Source organism: Falco biarmicus, chromosome 9, assembly GCF_023638135.1.
Source record: "Falco biarmicus isolate bFalBia1 chromosome 9, bFalBia1.pri, whole genome shotgun sequence".
Lineage (NCBI taxonomy): Eukaryota > Metazoa > Chordata > Aves > Falconiformes > Falconidae > Falco > Falco biarmicus.
The window spans coordinates 31,009,820-31,031,851 of NC_079296.1; the positions used below are offsets into that span (position 1 = coordinate 31,009,820).

General features: G+C 42.0%; 1 protein-coding gene across 6 annotated transcripts in view; it reads left to right on the plus strand.

Moving 5' to 3' along the window:
• Positions 1-17,834: 17,834 nt before the first annotated feature.
• The window catches only part of PANK1 (pantothenate kinase 1), a 28,192-nt gene continuing 23,994 nt past the window's right edge, over positions 17,835-22,032 (plus strand). Inside the window, exon 1 of one of the 6 annotated variants that reach the window (XM_056353089.1) lies at positions 17,835-18,140. In XM_056353089.1, coding sequence (XP_056209064.1) covers positions 17,885-18,140 — 256 coding nt within the window. In that variant the 5' untranslated portion in view covers positions 17,835-17,884. Of the gene's footprint in view, positions 18,141-18,532; positions 18,670-20,242; positions 20,265-22,032 lie in introns of those variants that run through there. The other 5 variants (XM_056353091.1, XM_056353088.1, XM_056353090.1 and 2 more) reach the window with 5 other exon arrangements.

Below are 22,032 nucleotides of genomic sequence, written 5' to 3' on the forward strand. Positions count from 1 at the left end.
CTCAGTTGCCTTCAGGTGACATTATTTCTAATGCATATACAGTTGATTTTATGAACTCATGACTTTGCAGGCTGTTCATTTGCTTTTTTTTTTTCTTTAGGAATATAGGTATGTTTTCCTTTATCATCTCTTTTAAGCAATGAGCTGCTTCTTTAGTCTTATGTTTCCCAGTTCATTCAATATAACTTTTTTGTGGCTGACTTTTGATTCTTTACCTATTTGCTTGTTGCCTGCTTGTGCCTCCTAAAACATGTCTTGTTGGTTTTCTGTAGAAGTTGGTGTCATGTTATCTGAAACAGCAAGACTAACTTTAAGGTCACAAACTTAAGAACAGCTTGGGTTGTCAGTCTAGTTTGTGTGCTATAGTGGGCATACGTTCAAGCTTTCCCTTGAACCAAGCAGGAGAGAGGCAGTCACCTGGAAACAAACAAACATTCACATTGCCATCCTGTGCAAGTTGACTAGCATAGTGTTTCTTCCTTCAAACAGACATGAACGTATATCAGATTGATTACGTGAAACAAGGTGCCCAGAGCGTGAGGCTCACAGTAATGTCCAGACTTAGCACCTCAGCCCTGCTGCAAGGCCCCCCCAGCCCCGCTTGCCCTGCAGTGCTGGTGGAAACCGCCTCAGCTAGGAGCAAGACCACAGCTTGCACTCCACTGCCTCAACCCTGCCAGGTTCTTGGGCCAACCCCTAGCAGAAGGCACCTAGCTTGGCCCACGGACTGCCAGAGGAGCTGGGCACGGCTGTGGGTGTTCCCTGGCTTGGAAGGTTTCACGCTGAAGGTAGATACGGTGTCAAGACCAGATGATCAGCAGGGCTGGGCAGCAGAGGGGGGTTGGGCAGCAGAGGGGGGCTGGCCAGGGCATCAGTGCCCTTTCCCAGGGGTGCAGAGGCTTTCTGCTAGCCCCTGTCCTGCAAATGCTGCGGCTTTTTCGTGGCTGATTTGGTTAGCTGAGTAATTGCAGGATTGCGGGTGGGGTGGGAGGAAACCTTCACTGGAAGGTGCTTGCAGAGGTTACTTACCTGAGGTGCTCTGGGAGTATAAAATACAGTCTGGAAAATGAATCATAGACCCACTAGCAAAGAGGGGGCTTGAGTAGCACGTGCCAGTGTGAGATAGTCAGCCAGGAGCCTGGGGAAGAAGGAGGGGATCGCTGAGAGGCAGCTGGAGGCAAGCTGTGGCACCTGGTGCTGGACTTGGGCCTTGACACTTCTCCTTTGGCAACTTCCCAGGGCCAGAGCTGGCTCCTCCAGCAAGTGAGGTGTTGGGGTTTCCTGTGCTCTGGGTCATGGTTGTTTAAAAAGTCATGCACTGAGGAGAGAGAGATGTGGTTGTGTTAAGGCTTGTTTAGGTACTGCCATGAGTGTGCTTCTCATAGGTGCAGTGAGGCCCCCTAGTTCCACGTCAGAGTTTTGTATAATGAAGATGTTTCATCTGTTCAGCATATCATTCTTAAATCTTCATAGCTTCATTTGAAAATGAAGCTGTGCATGGCAAACACAGTGTTACTCCTTGAGCAGAAGCTGTATTGTCTTACATAGGAGAAGATTTGAAATATATTTACTGAGATGTGTTTTGTTCAGTTTGCATGAGTCAAGACTTCAGTCTCTGGAAAGAGTGCAACTCAGAAAAGCTATCACCAGTTCTTCCTGCTTCTCCCTCAACCCTCTGGTTATTCCTTCTGTCCCTCTTCAAATTATTTCATAATTCTCTAATGAACTAAAGAGATCATTTCAGCTGTAACCAAACTCTTAAATCTTGTAATTAAACAAAAAAGTTTCAAAATTTATTATTCTCTCTAATATGGTAATATAAGTAGTCACCATTTTGAAGGTCAGGTCTAGTATTTTGAAATCAGAACCTTCTATCTCTGATCAACAGGCTTAAAATGTACCTGAAGACATAATTGTGTGTTTTGGATCATTACGCTTACCAAGTGTATGAGTATACTTAGGTTCTCATGTTATTTTTATTTGAACAGCTATTTCAGAAGCATGTGTAATGAGGTGCTTCATAGCGTTCTATACTGGCTCTAGTGACTGAAGGAAGTGAATGGCTTGAATATTCTGAGGAATTAGTAATGCAGTTGATTTTTTTAGTGTGCTATATATTTTCCTCACCCACCCATGCATATTTAAAACTTTTATTATTATGAACACTAAGCTTTTCAAGGTAGAATAATTAGGGCCTTCCATTAGGGCATGTTTTCCTAATATAGTAGGATTCTTAACCTCACAGGGGCTTTTTAACATCATCACAGTATAAATAATGATAAAATATATTTCTTAAATGTTTCTATGATATATGCTAGTCATTTGAACGGCCACGTTGGAGTAAAATTTAATAGCTGTCAAGATGAATAATAATTGAGACATATTTTGTGTATCTCTGTGTGTATGTATATATTTATATATGTTTTACTACCAAAGGAAACTGAACCTTTACTAACTGGAGGCAAAAAAAAAAAAGATGGCTTTTTTTTTTCTTCTGCCTCTTCTAGGGTCTTTCTGTAACTGGCAACAGATGCTGTAAGACAGTCATGACTAAGTATTTGCTTCTTTATTGATGAAAGGGGCTGAAGCATTTAGACACGAGACAGCTGATCAGGCCAAACAGGACGATATCATAGTAGGCTATATAACAGCAAAAGTGACCTCCATTGGAGAAAATGGTAAGAACTGTTTTCTCACTGTGATGCAAGTATTTGTCCTATAAATGTATCAGCTGTTTTGCCTGACTGCTTCATAGTCATGTAGCAGATAGTGTAGTTGCTTATCAGGTGTTTGTCAGTAGTAAAACTATTAAAAAAGTATTAAAACATACACAGTCAAAGGGTTTTTTTTTTTGTGAAAGTATATTTATTGAGAAAAGATGACTACTCTTAAACTGTAAGCTGTCTTATTTTTAAGAACAAGTCTGCATAGGTGGCTTTTCCGTAGAACTGCCTGCCAAATACAGTTTCTGGGGCATTTGTGATGTGCCCCAGAAAATTAACTCCATTCCAGCCAGACCCAGTACACTGCCTCAATTTGGGTTGCTGAATCATGTAAACCAGGCATTTTTGAGCTACTGGTAATCACATAACGGGAAACCTTTACAGAGAATCTGCAAGCAGGAAGACTGATGGTGTTGACTAGGTGTGCAATAGTCTTCCCTCCTGGTCAACATTATACTGACGTCTCAGGACATACTCTTAGAAACAGCTCTACAGATGGAATAATACACTGAATCCTGTACTTAAGTCAGTATGAGTTTTACCACTGTTTTCACATAGCCAGGATTTTGCATCTTAATTTTTCTATGGATTTCAAGTCCTTATATCCTTTGGACATAAAAATGGGGTAGTATTGGTGATACAGGACAGATGAGAGTCCAGGAACATTGGCTGTCTACTTCAGAAAGTGTTTTTCTGTATAGGCTGCTTATATTTCATGAAGTGTGTTTGAACTGTGTAAACAGATTTTGTTTGGTACCCTGAAATGATGTCCCCTCTTTTTTTTTTTCTTTTTTTTCTTTATTTCTAAACCTGTGCTTAAGTTCTGCAAATATTTGCATAATGTCTTTTTAGCTCTGAGTCTGGGGCTAGGCCTGTTGCCACTTGTTGCCATACATGATGTTAATTATTTTTTTTGCAGACACTGTGTTAGCTTGTAACCTCCAGGTTAAGGGCTGGGCATAAATTCCAGTTCTTATTAGTAAAACTTTATTTTTCTCCATGTGTTGTTGATTCTTTTTCAATCATTCACAAAGTTGTATAAATACCAGCATGAGTAACCATCATTTCAAGGTAAAATCTCAGAATTGACTTGCCTAAAATGAAACATGTGTTTGAGTTTTATTTCAATTGAAGTTTCAGAAGTTTTATTTCAGTTCCAGGCTGCTTATGAAAATTCTTCGTGATGTAAGAAATTCAAGCTTTAGTCCTTAGGATTACTTTTTTGAGAATACTGTTTCTCCTTTTGTAGTATTGCATAAAATATAGACTGTAAATAGCTATCTTAATGGTTCCAGAGCTCTCAGAACAGTCCCGGAAAATTTTACTAAAGACATTCTGTTGCTTGTTACATTCTCAACTGTTGCTCTGTCATCTTACTAGAAACTTAACAAAATAAATAAATTGGAACATGAAGTCCATACTTGTCTAGAGTAATGCAATTCTGAAATAGAGCAACTGGTTAAGATACCAAGGTATATCTAAATATTTATCAGATCTATAGCTGATAGCTGAAGAAACTGAGAGATTTCCACTAAAGGGGGGTGTGTGTGTGTGTATGGATGTATATGAAAGTTCTGCATAGAAGCCAGAAGACTGGAGACTTCGGCATCTCAAAAATACAAGATACCTTAAAAAAGATGTGGTTCAAGAGCAAGAAGCTTACTGCTCATGTAACATGGGCTAAATCTAAGGAGCAGGATATGATACAGTGTAGCCATTACAGTATTTCCATGTAGTATTACTCATCTTTCTGGCTCTGACACCCAAGACAGAGCTGCTCTTATTCTTGGCAAGTGTCAACTGTCTGTCTTGACCTCAGAGACTAGTGTTGTTCTCTGACATAATGTACCATTCCTCAGAATGTCATCACAGCTTTGGTCATTCAGGGCTTCTCCTTGAACTTGGGAAGATATGATTAGAGTGGGAAAGTCACACCATTGACCTTCAGATGTTTTAACTTCAGCTTCCTGTAGAGCCAGTGGCGAGAAACACTCAGAATAGTTTCAGGCCTAAGTTAAATTCTTATTCTTGCAGTTACGTTACAAGGTGCAGCTAAGCAATATAACCGTAACCAAATTGCCCTCTGTAGGAACCTTGTTTTCTTCACTAGCCTGTTAGTTTAGATATCAAAATTAATGTCTAGTATTTGGTAACACAGTTATCCTACAGCACAACAAAAAGGCAAGGAATTAACATTTAGAAAACAAATATTTTTAAGCAGTGACTTTATCTTTAAAGGACTTAAAAATAATGGCTCTTTGACAATAGCAAATGGCCCAGGGCATTTCCTATTTTAGTCTGAGCTTGTCTGTTTTGTTTTCTTTTCTTTTCTTTAAGCTTGTATTTTATGAGTATTTCAGGCTGGGCATTGCCCATCCTGTAGGAAAAACAGAAGGCAGGGAGCTTAATACACGCTAGATACCTGCCCTGCATAGAATGAAGTCATACTTCTGAAAAGAAGAGCCTGTACTTATGCCATGCAATCAGACTGCAGTGCTCTTTGCAGTCCTTGAAGAGAAACAGCCTTCTTCCCTGAAAGTGGACTAGCAGATGAAAGATAATGAAAACTCGTGAAGTCTCGGTTGCTTCTGAAAGACTGAACTAATGAGCAGCTAATTTTTTAAACACAATCTTACACCATTATTTTCAGCCAAATCAGCAAGTAGATGTAGCTGGTCAAACAGGTGCTGGGACAGCAGAAGAGCAGGCAGAAATGCTGGTGGGACAAAAGGGCAGGGCTGCTTCTCTTTTAGGTAGTCTTAGATTGGCTAAATTGCTTCTGAAGTTTCATCTTTGGCAATTCTTCAGCGAGGAGTTAAATATGTAGGTGGCTGGCTGGATTGCAGCCTTTGGGCATATCCAGACTTGCAGAGTAAGAAAGTATTTCCAAACACAGTTCAGCGTATAGTTCTCAGTTTGATGCTGCCCTGCCCGATGTTATTACAACATGCTGCAGCCAAGGATAAGCAGTTTTGAAACAGGCCAGGCTCCCTTGCTGAAAGTTTGTTCACAGCTGAAATCTGAAGAAACTGAAAGGTTTCCACTGAAATGATGAGTGTTACAAAGCACTGGCTGATCTGACCTTCTAGTCAGAATAAACCCCATTTTGCAGAAACTGTAATGTAAATGGCAAAATGCCGTAGTTAGTAATTCAGTTTTGTGCATCTTTGCTGTTTGTCCCCTTGCTGTTTCGACAGATTACAGGATGTCATTGCAGTTCCAGTCAGGTGCTTTTGTATAGTGCTGCCAAGTACTGTCATACTACCAAGCTTCATCATATACGTGGGTGCAGTGAAGAATACACACACATTTGTAAAGCACCATAAGATCTTTCTGGTTGAATGGTGTTTTAAAAAGATGATTATTCCAACAATTAATCCAAATATTCTATATAAAGCAGGTTTTGGCTTTGTGATAAGAACCAAAACATGCAACAATTTAGGGGTAAGGCAGAAATCCTTTTAATTTAAGGATAGTATTAGTATAAAGTTAGAAGTGAGTCATTCTTTAGCTCATTTCAAACTGGATGACTCATACTCTTGGCAGTTTAATTATCCAAGACAAGCAATTCAGAAATAGATGCTATAGTTTTATTATTGTTTCAATCAGATGGCTATTGCTGTTACAAATAAACATAAGACTTGATTTCAAGTGTAACAAATGTAGCTATGCTCTGCAAATTATGCCACAGTGCTGCTTGAGGATGTGTTACACATGCCAGTTTTTTTTTTATCTGATGTTTTGTTTTCAGTTTTAGATGGATAGTGTAGCTACCTACTGGGTATCTAAAGCAGCCATGACCACCAAGAATCTTAGCAGTGCACTTGGACAAGGACAATCTAATGTGGTATGTATTTCTTTTCATCCAGGGACTGAGATTTATTAAAGCCTCATCACAGGAACATTCCTATGAATCAACTTTTCACCTCAAAATTCTTAATAAATTGATTAGTATTATTGAGAACGTTGATATGGAGCGTGTCTGCTATGAAGACAGGCTGAGAGAGTTGGGGTTGTTCAGCCTAGAGGAGAAAAGGTTCTATGGAGACCTTATAGCAGCCTTCCAGTACCTAAAGGGGGCCTGCAAGAAAGCTGGAGAGGGACTTTTTACAAGGGCATGGAGTGATAGAACAAGGGGGAATGTCTTTAAACTTAAGGTTAGATACAAGAAAGAAATTACTGTGAGGGTGGTGACGCACTGGGACAGGTTGCCACCAGAGAAGTGGGTGCGCCATCCCTGGAAGCATTTGAGGCCAGGCTGGATGGGGCTTTGAGCACCCTGGTCTAGTGGAAGGTGTCCCTGCCCATGGCAGTGGGGTTGCAACTAGATGATTTTTAAGGTCCCTTCCAACACAGACCATTCTATGGTTCTGTGATGGGAAGATCCATGCCATCTTTGCTTGGGAAGGATATAGTACTGTATTGTTGGCTGTAACCATCTGTCTCTGTTTTATTTCTTTTTCTCTCCCTGCCCTCCCCCTTCCTCGGCTGCAGTTTGTAAGGTAGTATCACAATGCAGGCCTGATCTCATGAAACCACAGCTAATGCCGGTGCCTGCCTATGATGGGAAGAGAACACAGACCACAAACTTGGGATTTCTGGCCTCTGATTAGGTAAGTCTGTTGCTCATCTTTCCCTTTCCCCCTCCCAGTTCCCTTCATTGCTGTCTTTCCTCTGTGTCATTAACTCATATTGTAGCTCAGTGTTCCTGATTGCTGGGAACCCAATTTCGTTTGGCTATACATATATTCTTCTATAAAGAAGTCAGCTGTTGCCTCCATGTTGGACATTCATCAATGAAAATATGGGACACAATTTTATTGTAATAGTTCTAAATGCTTTTCAGGTAAAGTATCAAAGAGGAAAGTCTGGCACATTTTATTGAGATGTTCCATGTTTCTCAACTATATGATTCTTAAATTGGGAGTTTCTAGTAACATTAGAAATTATTCGTGTTTGTTGCAGATACCTAAAAATCCTTATTCTTAAGAAGTGGGCTATTTGCTAGTATAGCTGAAGTTACTCCTGTACTGAGACAGGAGAATGTCTTAAGAAAACTGCATTGAGTAGTAGTTTCCGTTATCTTTATTTTGCTCAGTTGTATATATAGTAGAGAACAGATGAAATAACTGTTGACGTAGAGAGTAACACAAATCATGTCAAACAAGAACTTCAAACAGCATGTTTTGAGGTCACTAACCTGTGTGCCTAGAACTTTGATCACACTGGTAACAGCCAAATGACATATGTGGATGTACATGCAGAGATAAATAGGTAGCTTTTCGTTGAATTTTACAAGCAGAACAGCAAAATGTCAAAGGAGTGAAAATGTATGTTTCTTGTTTCTAATAGGCTCAAGAAGCTTCAACAAAGGAAGCTAATAGTGATGAGTTAGTTTGCTGAAACTGCAAGCAAAGGGGTTTTTTGTTTGGTTGGTTTTAAAACCTAAATGGATCCTGTTTTCAATAAGCAGAATGAAGGAGTCTTTACAGGGCCTTGCCATATCAAATAAAGACAGCATGTTCTGTCTGATGAAACGTAATGAAATGTTTGACTGCTAATCGACCAACCCAAAGCATTGCTAGATTAATAGCCAATTTTGCTGAGAATACAACTTCTGGGGAACTGAAGCTGTTTCTTTAATCTGTGACTGGCTGAGAAAAAAGGGAGTTCCTTTTAAGAAGATCAAGATATTTGGATGTTTTTCAAACAGAAGTCTTTCAGGTTTCTGTTTCACCACTGACCCTGCCTGGGCAAATGAGTTAAAAATCTGAGAATGTCTCTGGAATACTGGAAAATAAATTTTTCAGTTGTGGGGCATGGGTATTTTAATTTCCATTTTGGGTCAAATGATCCAAATGTGGGTTTCATTTTGCAGGTGAGACCTGTCTGCAAGTCTGTTCTGGGCTCTCTCACTACTTTTTGTTTTAGCATTGTTGCTTTGTTTCTTTAAATGGGAGGTGAGAAGAGCAGTTATTCACAATTTTTGAAGTGTCTGAAGATCTGACAGAGCACTAAACTGCAAATTATTTAAATTCAGAACTATGTTATGTCTTCTTCCTTTTCCCTTATGCCAGTCTGTGCTGTGACTGAAATCAGTCTGCTTATAATCAAATTTAAACTTGGTTGGTGAATAGAGGCAGAGAATCAGGGGTTTTTGTTTTAAGCACAGACTTTCTAGTTCACTGAAACTAGGGTTCCAGCCTGATTTCCCTCTGCAGGAAAGAGACAATTTTTTAAAAAATGTTTTCATTGATTAGGTAGTCTTTGCTAATCCTATGAAAACAGTCATGATGTGCCGATCCAGTGCTCTTTGCGGTTGCCTCAAAATGTGGAAATCAATCCGCTCAAAAAATTACTTGGTTTATATAAGCATTGCTTGCTTTATATATTCTGGGAGGATCTAAGGTCTGAAAACTGGCAATAATGAGGAGGTCATAAATCAGATGACCTTTCTTGGTTTATGATTTTAGGTCAGATGTACCAATTCCAGCTTATACTACATTGCAGTTGTGTCTGTGAATGGAGACAAGATCATGTTGTATAATTAGTGAGGATTCTGGTATTTGCGGTCCATGACCACTGATGTCTTATAACCACTGCAGCAGTATTTTCCTCATACCTTCATCTGATGAGGTGGCTGTGCCTTCCTTTCTGGCTTGTGTGCTTGTTATATTTTTTTTTTCTCCCTTCAAAGAGGAGATGGAATGAAGATAAGATACGTGTCTCTTGGTATTTTAAGCAAATTTTATAAATGGAGGAAAAGCAAATTAATTTATGCTTGCTACTTTTAGAGCAGTTAGGCAAAAAGTATGAGATGGTGTCTTAACCCTTTCAGTTTTGTTTTCAGTGGCTATACAGTGGTTTTGTAAGCAAAAAAGGTATCTTTGTCTCTGTTTTACAGGAGATACACAATGCTGTTGTTTTCTCTTCCCATGTGTGAAATTGCTGGCACCAAAAGTAACTGTGTAGCTTCTTTATCTGACTTCATGTCAAAATTAGGGATAAATATGACAAATTTGGTTAGCAGTGTTTATGAGATCAAGGAGTCTGATTTATCATTCTGAGTTTAAAAGAACAATAAATGTGTATTAATTAGGACTTTATATGTATCAAAATAATACTTTTGTCCCGAGGTGTTCAGGCATATGTTACGAGATAATACAAAATCTTTTGTGCTCAGTGGTACTTGGTATGTATGTTTCTTATACCCTTTCAGGTTAATCATTGATTCAAAGACCTTGTTTTGATGACTCAGACGGTCTCTTTGAGTCTTAAATTCCCATTAGACCAAGTGTGTGTTTGTATTAGTTACGTTTTATTACAAGAAAACAAATATTTTGGTGACACTAAGATTCCTGCAGTGAAATGTAAGTTGCTTTCTATGCAGGAGACATACTTGAAGTTACTTTCTATAGTTCGAGTTTTGGTGGGTTTTGTTTTGGGTTTTTTTTTTTCCACAAAGTATCTAATGAGAAGACAGATGTCTATGATTATTGTTCTGTGTTTATTTTTTTGTGTGTGCATAGTTTGTATTGACCTTGTAAAAAGCTGAAAGCTCTAAATTGGCCTTTTGAACAAAACAAAATACATAGCACAGAACAGACCATTCACTGTAATATTTTCTGTAAAAGGTCACCAGTCCCAGAAATAACAGAAGATGTAACTATGGCAAACCAACCCAATGTTAGCATAATGTTTGGTTGTTTCCCATCTTTGGTACTAGGTAGTTGGAGCCTTTAGGAGCAAATTTGTCACTTACAGCACGGCCCCTTCCTACACAAGACTCTCATTCTTTGCAAACATGGATAAAAAAGATATTTTTAAAAGGATTAGCATTTGACTTTTATTGTCTGTCGTTTCAGTTTAATCTCACAGGGTCATATTAAATGCTTTTTCAGCATCAAAAACCTAAGCAAATCTTTGTCTTACCTGTCTAAAAGCAACGTCATATTGTTCGAGTACTGAAGTTTTAATTCTAGATTAGTTGTAGTGTTTGGACTTAGCCTTGTGCTTCAGTGCTCATTCAGACATACACTTCCCTGCTACTGAAGATGGTTGAGGAGAAATACCAAAGGTGTGGTATGATTCCATTTTACACTGATTTCCATCTATGGACTAGTTTGGAAGAAGGAAAATAAAGCTCTTGTCCTTTCGGCCCTCTGATGGACACTGTGTGTTTCCTCCTGGGTTAGAGGTGTAAGCCAGTTTTGTCTGCATTGGAGGTATGTGTGTCTAGCTAGAATAGTTGAGAGAGATGCCTTTTTTCTTCTTCCACATGCAGTCACAGAAAGTCTGGTTCCCTGTTGTTACCTAATTAGTAATTTTTGTTGATATCCGTGGGAATTTCATGTCAGCATTTAAGCTCTGGGAGTACAGACCAATGCAAGTAAAAAATCTCCATGCAGCTGAGTACTGATAGGAGGACCAGTTTATCTTCCTCTTCAGATGTGGCAGTGCTGAATGAGGAAGAGAGAGTCTTCTGTACTTGTCAGCCATTCTGTTGTTGTCTGAAGTGCTTGTTTTGAAACTGTCACTTCCCTCTTGATGGCATTATGTATCAGCATATAAAAATGCTGAGTTGAAAAGAAAGTGAAGACATTTACAGCCAAGCAAAACCAGTATTTATACGTACATGAGGGTAATTGTCTATGGGGGAGCAGTCAGGAGCAAAGGCCATTGTTTTCTGTACTAAATGCTCTGCCACTTGTTGCAACCATTTTTTATGATGATGAACAGTATTTATCAATGAGTGGGTTGTGAACTTACATGTTTTCCAATTACATTTTGTATATTTAAGTTTAATAGTTAAAGATAAGCAGCAGTACACTGAGGCAAATATTTAGGCATGAGGTAGGGCAAATGAGGGCAAAGGAGAGTCTATTTGACATGAGATTTTTAGGTTTTTTACATACATAGTAGTTTGAATCTATTACCTGGCTTTTCCTTTTTTACAAACCCTCTGCAAAACAGAAGCTAGGTCATGGGGAAAAAAAAAGTGATTCACCTCCAACATTTACTTTATCTTCACTGACTTGTATTCCTAAGCAATAATCAAAGACTAGATTTTAAATGTTTACTAATTTGGGGACTTGTATTTGAAATGTCTGAACTAAGGCACTAAAGGTGTTTGTTTCCTATAAAAGAAGGACACCAACAGCTCTGCCAGGGATCGGTTAAAGTTGTGGAGAGTATATGCACCTGTGAATTAAGTTGCAATTGTCTAGTTGGACTCAGAGAAAGAGGTATTGGCAGGGAAGGCTTTAGAAGGAAAAGATTCTCACTGTTTTGTGACTGCTCCGTGCTTTTTTGCAGTTGGGATGAAAGATGGCAACCACAATCTCTAACCTTATCTCAGAACTGCCAGGGGATAACTGTTGAAACCACTTGGGCCACTGCAAAGTCTGACCACAGGGATGGCCAGGCTGGTAAGACTAGACTACACCAATGTGCTCTTCTGACTGTTATTCCTTAGTCTTGGCTATTGTTGTTAGATACGTAAGTCGTGTCCTAGTCCAGACAACTTTTTCCAGTTAGCATTCATACTGCCTTGCCTGGACACTCAGCTTCATGCTTAGGCCAGGAGATCTACCTATGCCCTACTTGTAATAAATGAAGTAAGAGAATATTCCTCAAGGGCTGTTCAACTGCCAAAGCCAAGCTCCTGCTTAGGTAGAGTGCCTTGCTCCATCTTGCCTTTGATAGAAGCGGAGGGGAGATAAGCTTCAACCCTATGCAGGGGAGCAGGGCTTTTCTTCATTAAATCCACAGGTTATGTTTAAGTGTGACAGAAGGCATAATTGAAAAGGGCCTGCACCAGGAGGTGGGTGGGGCAGGGAGGAACTGGTAAACTCAATCTTTCTTGGCCTCCATTTGACAAAGATTTAGGCATACAACTAAATTTATGACCTTCACTTCCTCTGTCATCTGCAATCAGTTTCCCCTCTCTCTGTTGGGAAAGCAGAATTCTTATGCTAGCTAGCTGTTGTCATAGTAAAGCTTAGCTTTTCTGTGATCACACTGATAATACTAGAGCCCTTTGGGTCCCTTTTTAAATACTCTGTTATTGCATTTGCCAGATAAGAATTCTATGTGGTTTCAGACCTGTTTTGTCCCATTTGATTTACACATCTTTAATTTGTCATGATATAGTTATGTTTGACTGTTGGTCTTCTACCCTGCAATTTAAAGTAAGGGAAAAAGAGCATTAAAATACATTTAAAACATGTGTCTACCAAAGGTCCTGCATATGCCAAAGAAGTATGGGGTTTTTTCCCAGTTCTGAAAAGAAATTGGAAGAAATACTGGACTCCTAGACTTGGCATTTTCCTTTTGGTATGTCTGAGATGTGAATATACCTAAAACAAATCAACAGTATCTGATTTTTTTGCAAGGTGGTTTTTTTTATAAAAAATAAAAAAAATTAATATTTTTATGTTCATTTATTAAGCTGTACTGTATTTGCTTTATTTTCAAAGAGGGAAAATTGAATAACAACTAAGTATGACTGTTTGGTAATATAGAAAGAGAATGAACATAGAAGTAACCTGAATAGAAATATAAACAGGAATGGCAGAGTGCCAGCAGCCCCTTGAACATAAATCTGCAGGCAGCTATGCCAGAAGTTTAATTACACTCTTTGCATTGCATAATACAGTTTGTGTAATTTGAGAAGATGTGAGATGTGTACATGCTCCTCGTTACCTCTTCTCTCCAAAATGTGACCACAGCTTTATAGGTGGCTGGCTTTAAATTAGAATAACACCACTGGTGCTGTGTAAGATATTTGTTTTTGTTCTTAGATAATGGATTTACATGTGGACTGCACCTGTTTGATGCTTATTTTAGCTTAGCCTCAGACCAGGGATACAGGACCCCCACAGAATGAGGGAAGATGAGCTAACCTTCATAGGTTCCTAAAACTTTCAGGCCAGATGCCTGATGATAACATACCTGAAAGGATGGGGGGTTTTGGTTGGATTTATTTTTTTTATAGTCCCATTGGTTTTGAAACTGTAAGGGCTGGAGCACAGCACTTTTCATCCTGTGGCAGTGTATCTTAACCACAAGGTAGTCATTAGTTTGCTGAAGCTGACTCAGAGTTAGGGAATTGCAGCCTGGCTCTCTGTGCTTATAAACAAATAAGAGGTGATAGAAAGCTGGGTGTCTGAAGTGCAGGCAGGTATGGAATAATCCGTGAAGTCTTTGCCGTGCCAATGTGTAATATGCAGTGAGTCAGTACAACAGACTTGTTCACTGTTCTGAGTCAGTTTGTGTTCTGTACTGTGTTTGTAGTCCTTTTGCCACGGGATCGCTACAACGAAATACATAAGAAAATATTTCAAAATAAACAAGTAGTTTCTACCTACTCCTGTTCAGAAAGGAAGACAGAAATCCTGAGTAAACGTTTATATTGAAAGAACTGGAAGCATCCTCCATGTTGTTTGTCAGTATTGCACCTCTAGCTGGATTGTTATCTTGCAAGTTAGACTGAAAACTGAACTGGCTCACAGGGTTTGTTTGGAAAGTCAGGATAAAAGGAAGATGAAAAATTTACTTTGGTTGCACCACAGGGTTAGAAGCTGCACCTGTAATACATGCCATGACTTCACTGACAGACGTTGTATGTTCTTGATTTGCAACAACTTCAATATATATAAAATAAACATAAATTAATATAAAAGGGATGTAGAGTGGGCAGTAACACACTGAATGTGTATATGTGGTACGAAGGCAAGAGAGTGCAGTACCTTTTAACAATACCTGCTTTCAGCCAGTTTTACTGTGATGCAGTCTCATAAATAGTATCGATAAAAATCCAGCAGACAGCAGGTCCTGAGCCAACTGCTCAACTGTGAGACTAGCAGGACAGTTTATTTCTACTTTTTGTCCTGTTCTGAGGAGGTGACGTCATCAATTCTGTCATATTTCTTCTGGATTATGTTTTCTAAGATGTTCCAGATTTTCAAATACTGAGTATAATGTGAGACCTTCACATCACCAAATTAGTCCCTGTGTAGAATATTAGAAGAGCACAGGCTGTCTACATCACTACATCAGGCAATGAGTTCTTGAAATGTGGTGCTGTGATTCTACCTGTGGCTTTCAGCTGACGCAGAACAGGATGAACAGTTCATCTGCTCTCTTTTTCTACTTTATTAATGCAAAAGGTCCAGGACTTTTTCCTCTGAATGCCAAATGGATTGCACTGTAGTTTGCTTGTGCCCAAAATAAGCAATGTTATATGCACCTGAGGACATGAGATTCCTTCATTTTAAACCCGTACAGATGATCACATAATACATTAAAACTAGTCTTAATTTTATTCCCTTTGTTTTAGTTTACATTGCGGAAGAGCTGAAGAATTTGAAATCAAAAATGTAGAAGGTATACAATACCTTTCTAAAAGCTCACTCCAAAATTAAACAAGTGTAAACAAAAATAATAAGAAAAAGATGGTATTTTGTAGTGCGGAAATCAGTTCATGTGATACTCATCGGCACAAGAGTCTAAAATCATTCTGATAAAGCAGCACATTGGTTGGAAACAATCTTTACACAACACAAAGTTTGGAAAGTGTTCTCATTCAGTCCTGATGGAGAGCTTTGAATAACAGGGAGACTTGCACACTCAGAGGTAAATCTGTCCCTGTCTATTAAACTGTCAATTAATTTGTACAGCCTTTAACATTTCTCCAGTTTTATAATTTATCCAGCATTATTTGAGGTGACATTTGTTGTTTTTACATGGTATTGGTCTACGCTGCTCCTGAACTTGTCAGTGATTTGGACCATATCCTGACTATTTTCCTGACCTACTACTTCTATTCAGCACAGTCTAGTCCACTTCTGTCCTGGGCATAATTGTGCAATATTTACAGTAAAATACTAGGGGAATATTTAATCAGAAATAAAAGACTGGAGAGAACCTCAGAAAGGTGTCTAGGCCATGCCTTCTTAGTGTTCCAAATCAGGATCAGCTCTACTTAGACTGTTCCTCAGAGATATTTAACTTTTCCCAAATACTTGCAGTAATGGACAGTTGAGTTGTCTGGTGCAGTCTAACGCTTGTCTAAGTTCATTCTAGGGAATGTCTGCCTCATATCTAAAGTGAATTTCCCTTACTGCAGTTATCATGTATGAATTCTTTCTTGTTTCTCAGCAACTCTGATGTATTTCCTTTGCTATTACCTGTTCCAGAATTGAATAGCCCTTCAAATCTTTCATTTCCTAGACCAAAACTTGATGTTTTCATTTAAAGTTTAACGCCTAGAATTGGGCACAGTACTTGAAACAGGTACATTATTCCATTGCAGAATCAGTGGAAGGACTGGTATCCTGCCACAAAGAGTCTTAAGCGTGCAATTAAAGGTGGTCTTGCTTTTGTTGGAGTAGGGTAAAAAGTTGCCACCCTTCAGACAAGGTACAGGAACTGTCCATATGTCTGCTCTCAGTTATGCTGCAATTGCAGAGAAAAACAGGTTTGCAGGAATGATCCCTCATTCTCCATCGGGCTGGCTGAATGTGCAGTTGGTTTCTCTGTCAGGGATGGAGAAGGGGACAACCATTGTCAGCTGGGGACAGTAGTATCAAGGATTCCTCATGGCCTGAGAGGTCTGAATTAACAAGGAAAGTTCATGAAGCATAACCAGCCACAGCTGCCTGAACTGCAAACAAGTGGTATGAAGGTCCCTACCAGTCCAGGCAGCAGCCTTCCAGAAAACCAGTTTAAACATAGTTTAAACATAATTCAGTAAATTAGGGAGTTCTCAAAGAATTTTACAGTTTTGGAAGTACTACATCTTCTAGAAATAAATGTATGTAGCCTGCCTTCTTTCCAAGGAAGCCTCCTTAGGGCAATCACTTTTGGGCTGGCAATTTCAGCAGTTGCTTAAGCATTTGAACATGAGGACAATTTAGAGCGTTTTAATAATCTTCAGAACATTGGGTACTGTTTTTTAGGAAGAAAATTTGCTTGTTCTGGATTTGCGAACACACTTTCATCATTTCCCCAACTGCATGCCCATGTTTTTCTGTGGCTTGCTCCCAGGTACCTAAACATAATGTTCTGGTCCTAGCCGAAAAGTGGAGAGAATGTTGCGTTACCTTTCTTGAAGCAATTTCTTAGTACCGTATCCCATTCTGGAGGCAGTTAGAATGACTTTATTCTTTGTAGGTGTTTTACAGCGGAGGGCCTGTGTCCTGTGCTAATTTTAGGAGTAAGGAGGAGCCATTATGTGACCTGTTTTTACTTTAAGGACAGTCATCCTTACAGTGACTGGCAGTTTGTATAAAGACATGACCATCATGTGCAGAGGAAAATTCAGTTAGTGTTTCTTTTCAAGTATGCATGCGACGCTGCAGCACAGTTTACCCAGTTCTGTGTTGTGTCCACTTGATATTTAATACATTTAATTCAGAAAATGTTTCCACGCTTGGATGTCTCAGTGGTCACAGAGTCAATCCCAGTCACAAGGTTATCGATGCTGCGCAGGGAAAAGCCAAGGTACTATAAAAGCATGAGGTCAGACGCGTTCAAGGTCACGCTGGTCCCTCTGAGCTGTTGAGGGAACACGTGACAAGGCAGCCAGAAATTTGGGGGAGGGCGGTGATGCGCAGGTACCTGTGCGCGGTACGGGGCAACCCGGGAGCGCCCACGGCGGCCCCCGAGGCGTGGGGACACGAGTGACACGAGTGTGCCCGTGGGTGCCCCGCGGCGCAAGCGACACCGCGGCCGTTACGGGGGCGGCCGGCCCAGTCACGGGAGCGAAGTCACGCCGGAACGGCACCGGGTGCCAGCTCCAGCGTAACCGTGCCCCCGCCAGCCCGCAGCGGGCGAGTGGGTGCCCCCCCCCCGAGTCCCTCGCTCCGGCACTCGCCCGGGGCTGCCCACGGAGCCCCGCAGGTGCCGGGCTCAGCGGCCGGGAACGCGCACAGTAGCAGGGGGCGGGGGGGGGTCGCCGCGTCCCCGGCGGAGGGCGGCGGCCGCCCCTCTGCAGCGCGCTGCGGGCAGGACGCCTGCGCCGTGCGCCGCCGGCGCCGGGGGGGGCGGGCGCCGCATCCCCAGCGCACCGAGCTGCGGGCACGGGCGCCGGCATGAGCGGAGGCTCCGCCGCGCCCACCCGGAGCTGAGCCGGGAGACAAAGAGGAGCGGCTGCCGCCATGGGGGAGCAGCTCCGCGCCCAGCCCGCCGCCCCGGCGGGGCCGCCGCCGCCCGCCGCCGCCTCCTGCTCGCTGCTCGGCGGGCTGCTGCAGAACGGCTTCCACCCCTCGAGCCAGCCGCTGAGCAACGGCGGCTGCGGGGAGGCGCCGCACCCGCTGCTGCTCCGCCCGGAGCTGCCGCCGCTCAGCCACGGCTCGCCGGCCAAGAAATGCAGGCTGCGCCGGAGGATGGACTCGGGCCGGCGGCACAGGCCACGTAAGTGCTGAGCGCGGCGGGCTGAGCGCGGCGGCACTGCGGGGCGGCGCTGGCTCGGCTCGGCTCGGCCCCCTCCGCGCCCTGCTGCCGCAGCCCGGCCCGGCCCGGCGGGCCTCGGCAGCCGCCCGGCGCCGCGCCCGCGGCTCCTGCGCCGCGCCCCCTGCGGAGCGCCGCCCGGCCGGGGCTGGCGGCCGCCCGGCTCCCGCGCCGCGGGCGTTCCCTTCCCGCGCCCCCCCCACCCCCCCACAGCCGGCGCGCCCGGCGGGCGGAGCGAGGGCCCCCGGTGCCGGCCAATGCGGCGGCGGCGCCCGGACACGGCCCCGCTGCTGCGTGGGCCGGGTCCGCCCTGCGCCAATGGGGCGGCGGCGGGCGGGGAGCGGCGGCCCGGCACAAACGCGGGCGGCGGGCGGCAGCGCTGTGCCACCAGCTCCGTGCCGCGCCGAGCACCGCGTCGGACGGCGCCCAGGGTCCCGCCGGCCTCGCCGCCTCCCGGCCGCGCCCATGAAGCTGATCGTGCCCAAGCAGCGCTGTGAGCGACGCCCGGGCGGGGGTCGGGCCGTGTGCGTTGGGGGGGGACCGCGGGCTGGGTGCGTGACACATCCCCGGACTGTGTCAGAATGCCGAAAAGAAGTAGACCTGGCAGCTGAGGGCAAAGTATTCTGACTGGGGGTAGGAGAGGGGGGGAATTGTGCTGCAAACATGATAAATTGGTAATACGTTGCCTATGGGCATCCCCTGTGGCTTTTGGTTAGTTGGTTTGCCAAGTGTTAGTGAACTGGCTCTCTGCTTCATGTTTTAAGGCTGAGTCCCAGGCATCCATATTTGTAATGTACTTAATTCTACAAGGTTTGTTGATTAACAGTATTTTTTATTTACTAGATCATAGCCAACTTTTTACATGTCAGTACAGAGCTATTGAATTCCATAGTGAGCTCTACAAGTAGAGCAATCCCATGGAACAAGTATTCTGTTCCTTGCCGCTCTCGCTTCACTAGCTTTTTAAATAAAGCCAACAAATGTTTGCTGCTTTGTTACAAGTTCAGCATGTTCCAAAAGGGCAATCAAGGATGGTCAGGATGACAGCTACCCGCTGCCAAAACTTGAAAGATGTTCCTGCTCAGTAGAAAGCAGTGTGCGTTCAGCTACTCTGGATTTTTTTTTTTCTTAATTTTGAAATGAGTACTTAGAAATCTTTTGTGTGTAAGCAGAGCAAAATAGTAACAGCCTTGAAGCGCTGCAGCTTTCACAGGGCTACTTGCTAGCCGGTGCCTTTTCTGGCTTTTTAAATGTTTTCGCTGAGCTACACGTACCACTTTCCCTTAAAATGTTCTTTGTATTGATTCATCACATAGGGCTAACACTATCTGTTGATAGTTAATTTGGTCTTCTATCAAATTTAACATATTGATGACCAGATCATTCTCTGTCACAAACTGGTTTTGTAGTCTTTGTCCAGCTTCACATTTTCATTCAGGAACAAGAACTGCAGAACTTGAGCTAGTGTACATTTTGATTTGGTGTGGCTGAGGGTCAGCACTTGCATATTGAACTCTTCATAATAGTAAACTGTTTTGTTTGAAGCAAAGAATAAGGTGTTCGGGGATTTGTGTAATCGCTTGAATAAGGAGGAGTGAGGAATTTGGAATTTCCCTCCTATCTTGAGGGGAAAAAGAGCCCATCAGAGTAAAGAGTGTAGGTGACTAGCTATATTGCCCAAGGTCTATGACAACTGAGTCTTCAGTTGTGGGGTTTTTGGCTTTAGTGAAAAAAGCAGGTGAGGTAAGTGCTTTGTAGAACTATGTTGTGGGCAATTTCTTTGCTGAGTAAAATACCTGAATTCTTGCTGATCATATTAATTTATATGGCTTATCTTATACAAGAATAAATTTGCTATTTAGTATTAGTCTTGCAGGAAAATATGGTAGTACATTGTCACCAGCTTAAAAAAAATATTAAATTATACTCAAATTCTAATGGTACTGCATAGCTTTCCACTGTATCCATCTCTAGTGAATACTATTCAGTCCCGTTTTACTGGTTTTTGTATTTAGTCTTGGACTTTGCAGATGTTTGTTCTGTGCTTAAGGACACATTGCAAAATGAAGTGCAGTTGCCCCATGGCAGGTGAGACTTCAATATTGATTGTGGGATTTGCTTTGCATGGTGGAAAAGATGAGATAATTGGCATTTCCCAATATTTCAACAAATTAAACTGATCTTTCTGCAGCAATTATTCCTTTAAATCCTTATAAATTATATGTTTTCTTGATTTACTTTCTATCAAAGTGAGGCAGACTTCTATATTCCCAAGTCGTCTTCCCCTCTGCGAAGGGAGGATTCCCTGTGAAACCAGTGTGCTTTGCTGATTAGCATGCAGTGAGAGAGGATCTGGGGACTAACTCTAGATCTTTTAGACTCACCCTCCTGCTGCTTCTGCTGAGAAGCTTGTCTTTGCATTGTTTTTTCCTCAGTTGAACTAGACCACTTGTCAAGGTTGTTAGGGTTATGTCAAGTTTTTGCTTCAAATCATTAGTGCAGACCCTTTGTGAGACCAGGGTTTACATTACCTTTCTGTAGCACAGCATAATGAATACAGAAGAGTGTCTGTTATGAAGCCTTATGCTGTGAGATGCTCCAGAAGAGAATAAAATACTGAAGCAGTCTGAATTCTGCAAATTTCAAAAGCCTGCTAGTTTTGTGTTGTTCACTTTAAATGTGATCTTTGAACAGAAGAAGGAAAGAGAGCAGTTAAATCCCTTCATCGATCCCTGTGAAGCAGCTTTGTAGCCAAGTAACTACAAAGATTTCAGCATGGCAGTTAACTAGACTGGTGCTTCACAGCATTATTCTACATCAGACACAGGGAAGAAGCCAGCTGGACATCTGAATTCTATTGCTTTTCTTAAATTAAGATAAAGCTTTGGGGTGGCTATTCCAATCAGCATCTTGCATGTCACCCCGAGTCTGTTGGTACTTGTTAGGAGACAAAAAATGTGTGTTTTGAGGCGGTGTGACTGTGTACAACTAGTAGGCATCATAATTGCCATGGTTAATTTCTAAACACTTGAAATTGTAGCTTCACCATGAAGAACACTTTTGGCCAATATTTAGGTTGTTGGACCTGTGATGTTTGGCTATGGCATGGTTATGTTGTACTGCCTGAGGCCAGGTGGAAACTGTGCAAAAGCTAGGCTTTTTAATCTGTGGTGATGATAAATATGGAATGCTATTATTATATACTATATTTTAGTTAGGAGTACAAGAGTGAAAATGGTTTTGGTTTTGCTATTGTTTGACGCAGTGAAAAAGTGACACATTATCTGTTACTGAAATTTTGTCCAAGGCATTGGAATATCCCACAATCTTTTAATTTTGAAGAATTTCTTCAGTTGACATGCTGCTTAAAGAAGGTTTCCAGCTGCTTTTAGTGTAGGTGGAAGTGAGGATTGCCTAAGGAATAGGACCGGTCATAACAAGCTGATTTAGTTGGTGTGTTGTGGTTCAGCTTCTTCTGAGTTAAAACTGCGTATCCACCTTACCAACAGGGTAACTTGTTTCTGACAGGAATGGGAAACTCATGCGAATCACTTCTGTCAGGCTGGGTGGGCTGAGTGCCGTTGGATCCAAGAATAAGATTCTCAATAGCTAATCAATACTTCTTGTAGCTTTGCAAGTTTGGCTTTTATTTGTTTTTTAATGTTGTTTTTTTTTAATGAAGCTACACAAGCTAGGTAATGACCTAGTCTCCTAGTGCTATCTTCAGAAATCAGTTTGTGGTGATATGACTATGTATGTGCAGATGATCACACCTGTTTAACAAACAGCTCTGTGCTTTCGGGCTTGAAGTTTTTTGGTTTTGTCTTTGGGGGGGTTTTCTTCCTTTCCTGGTGAG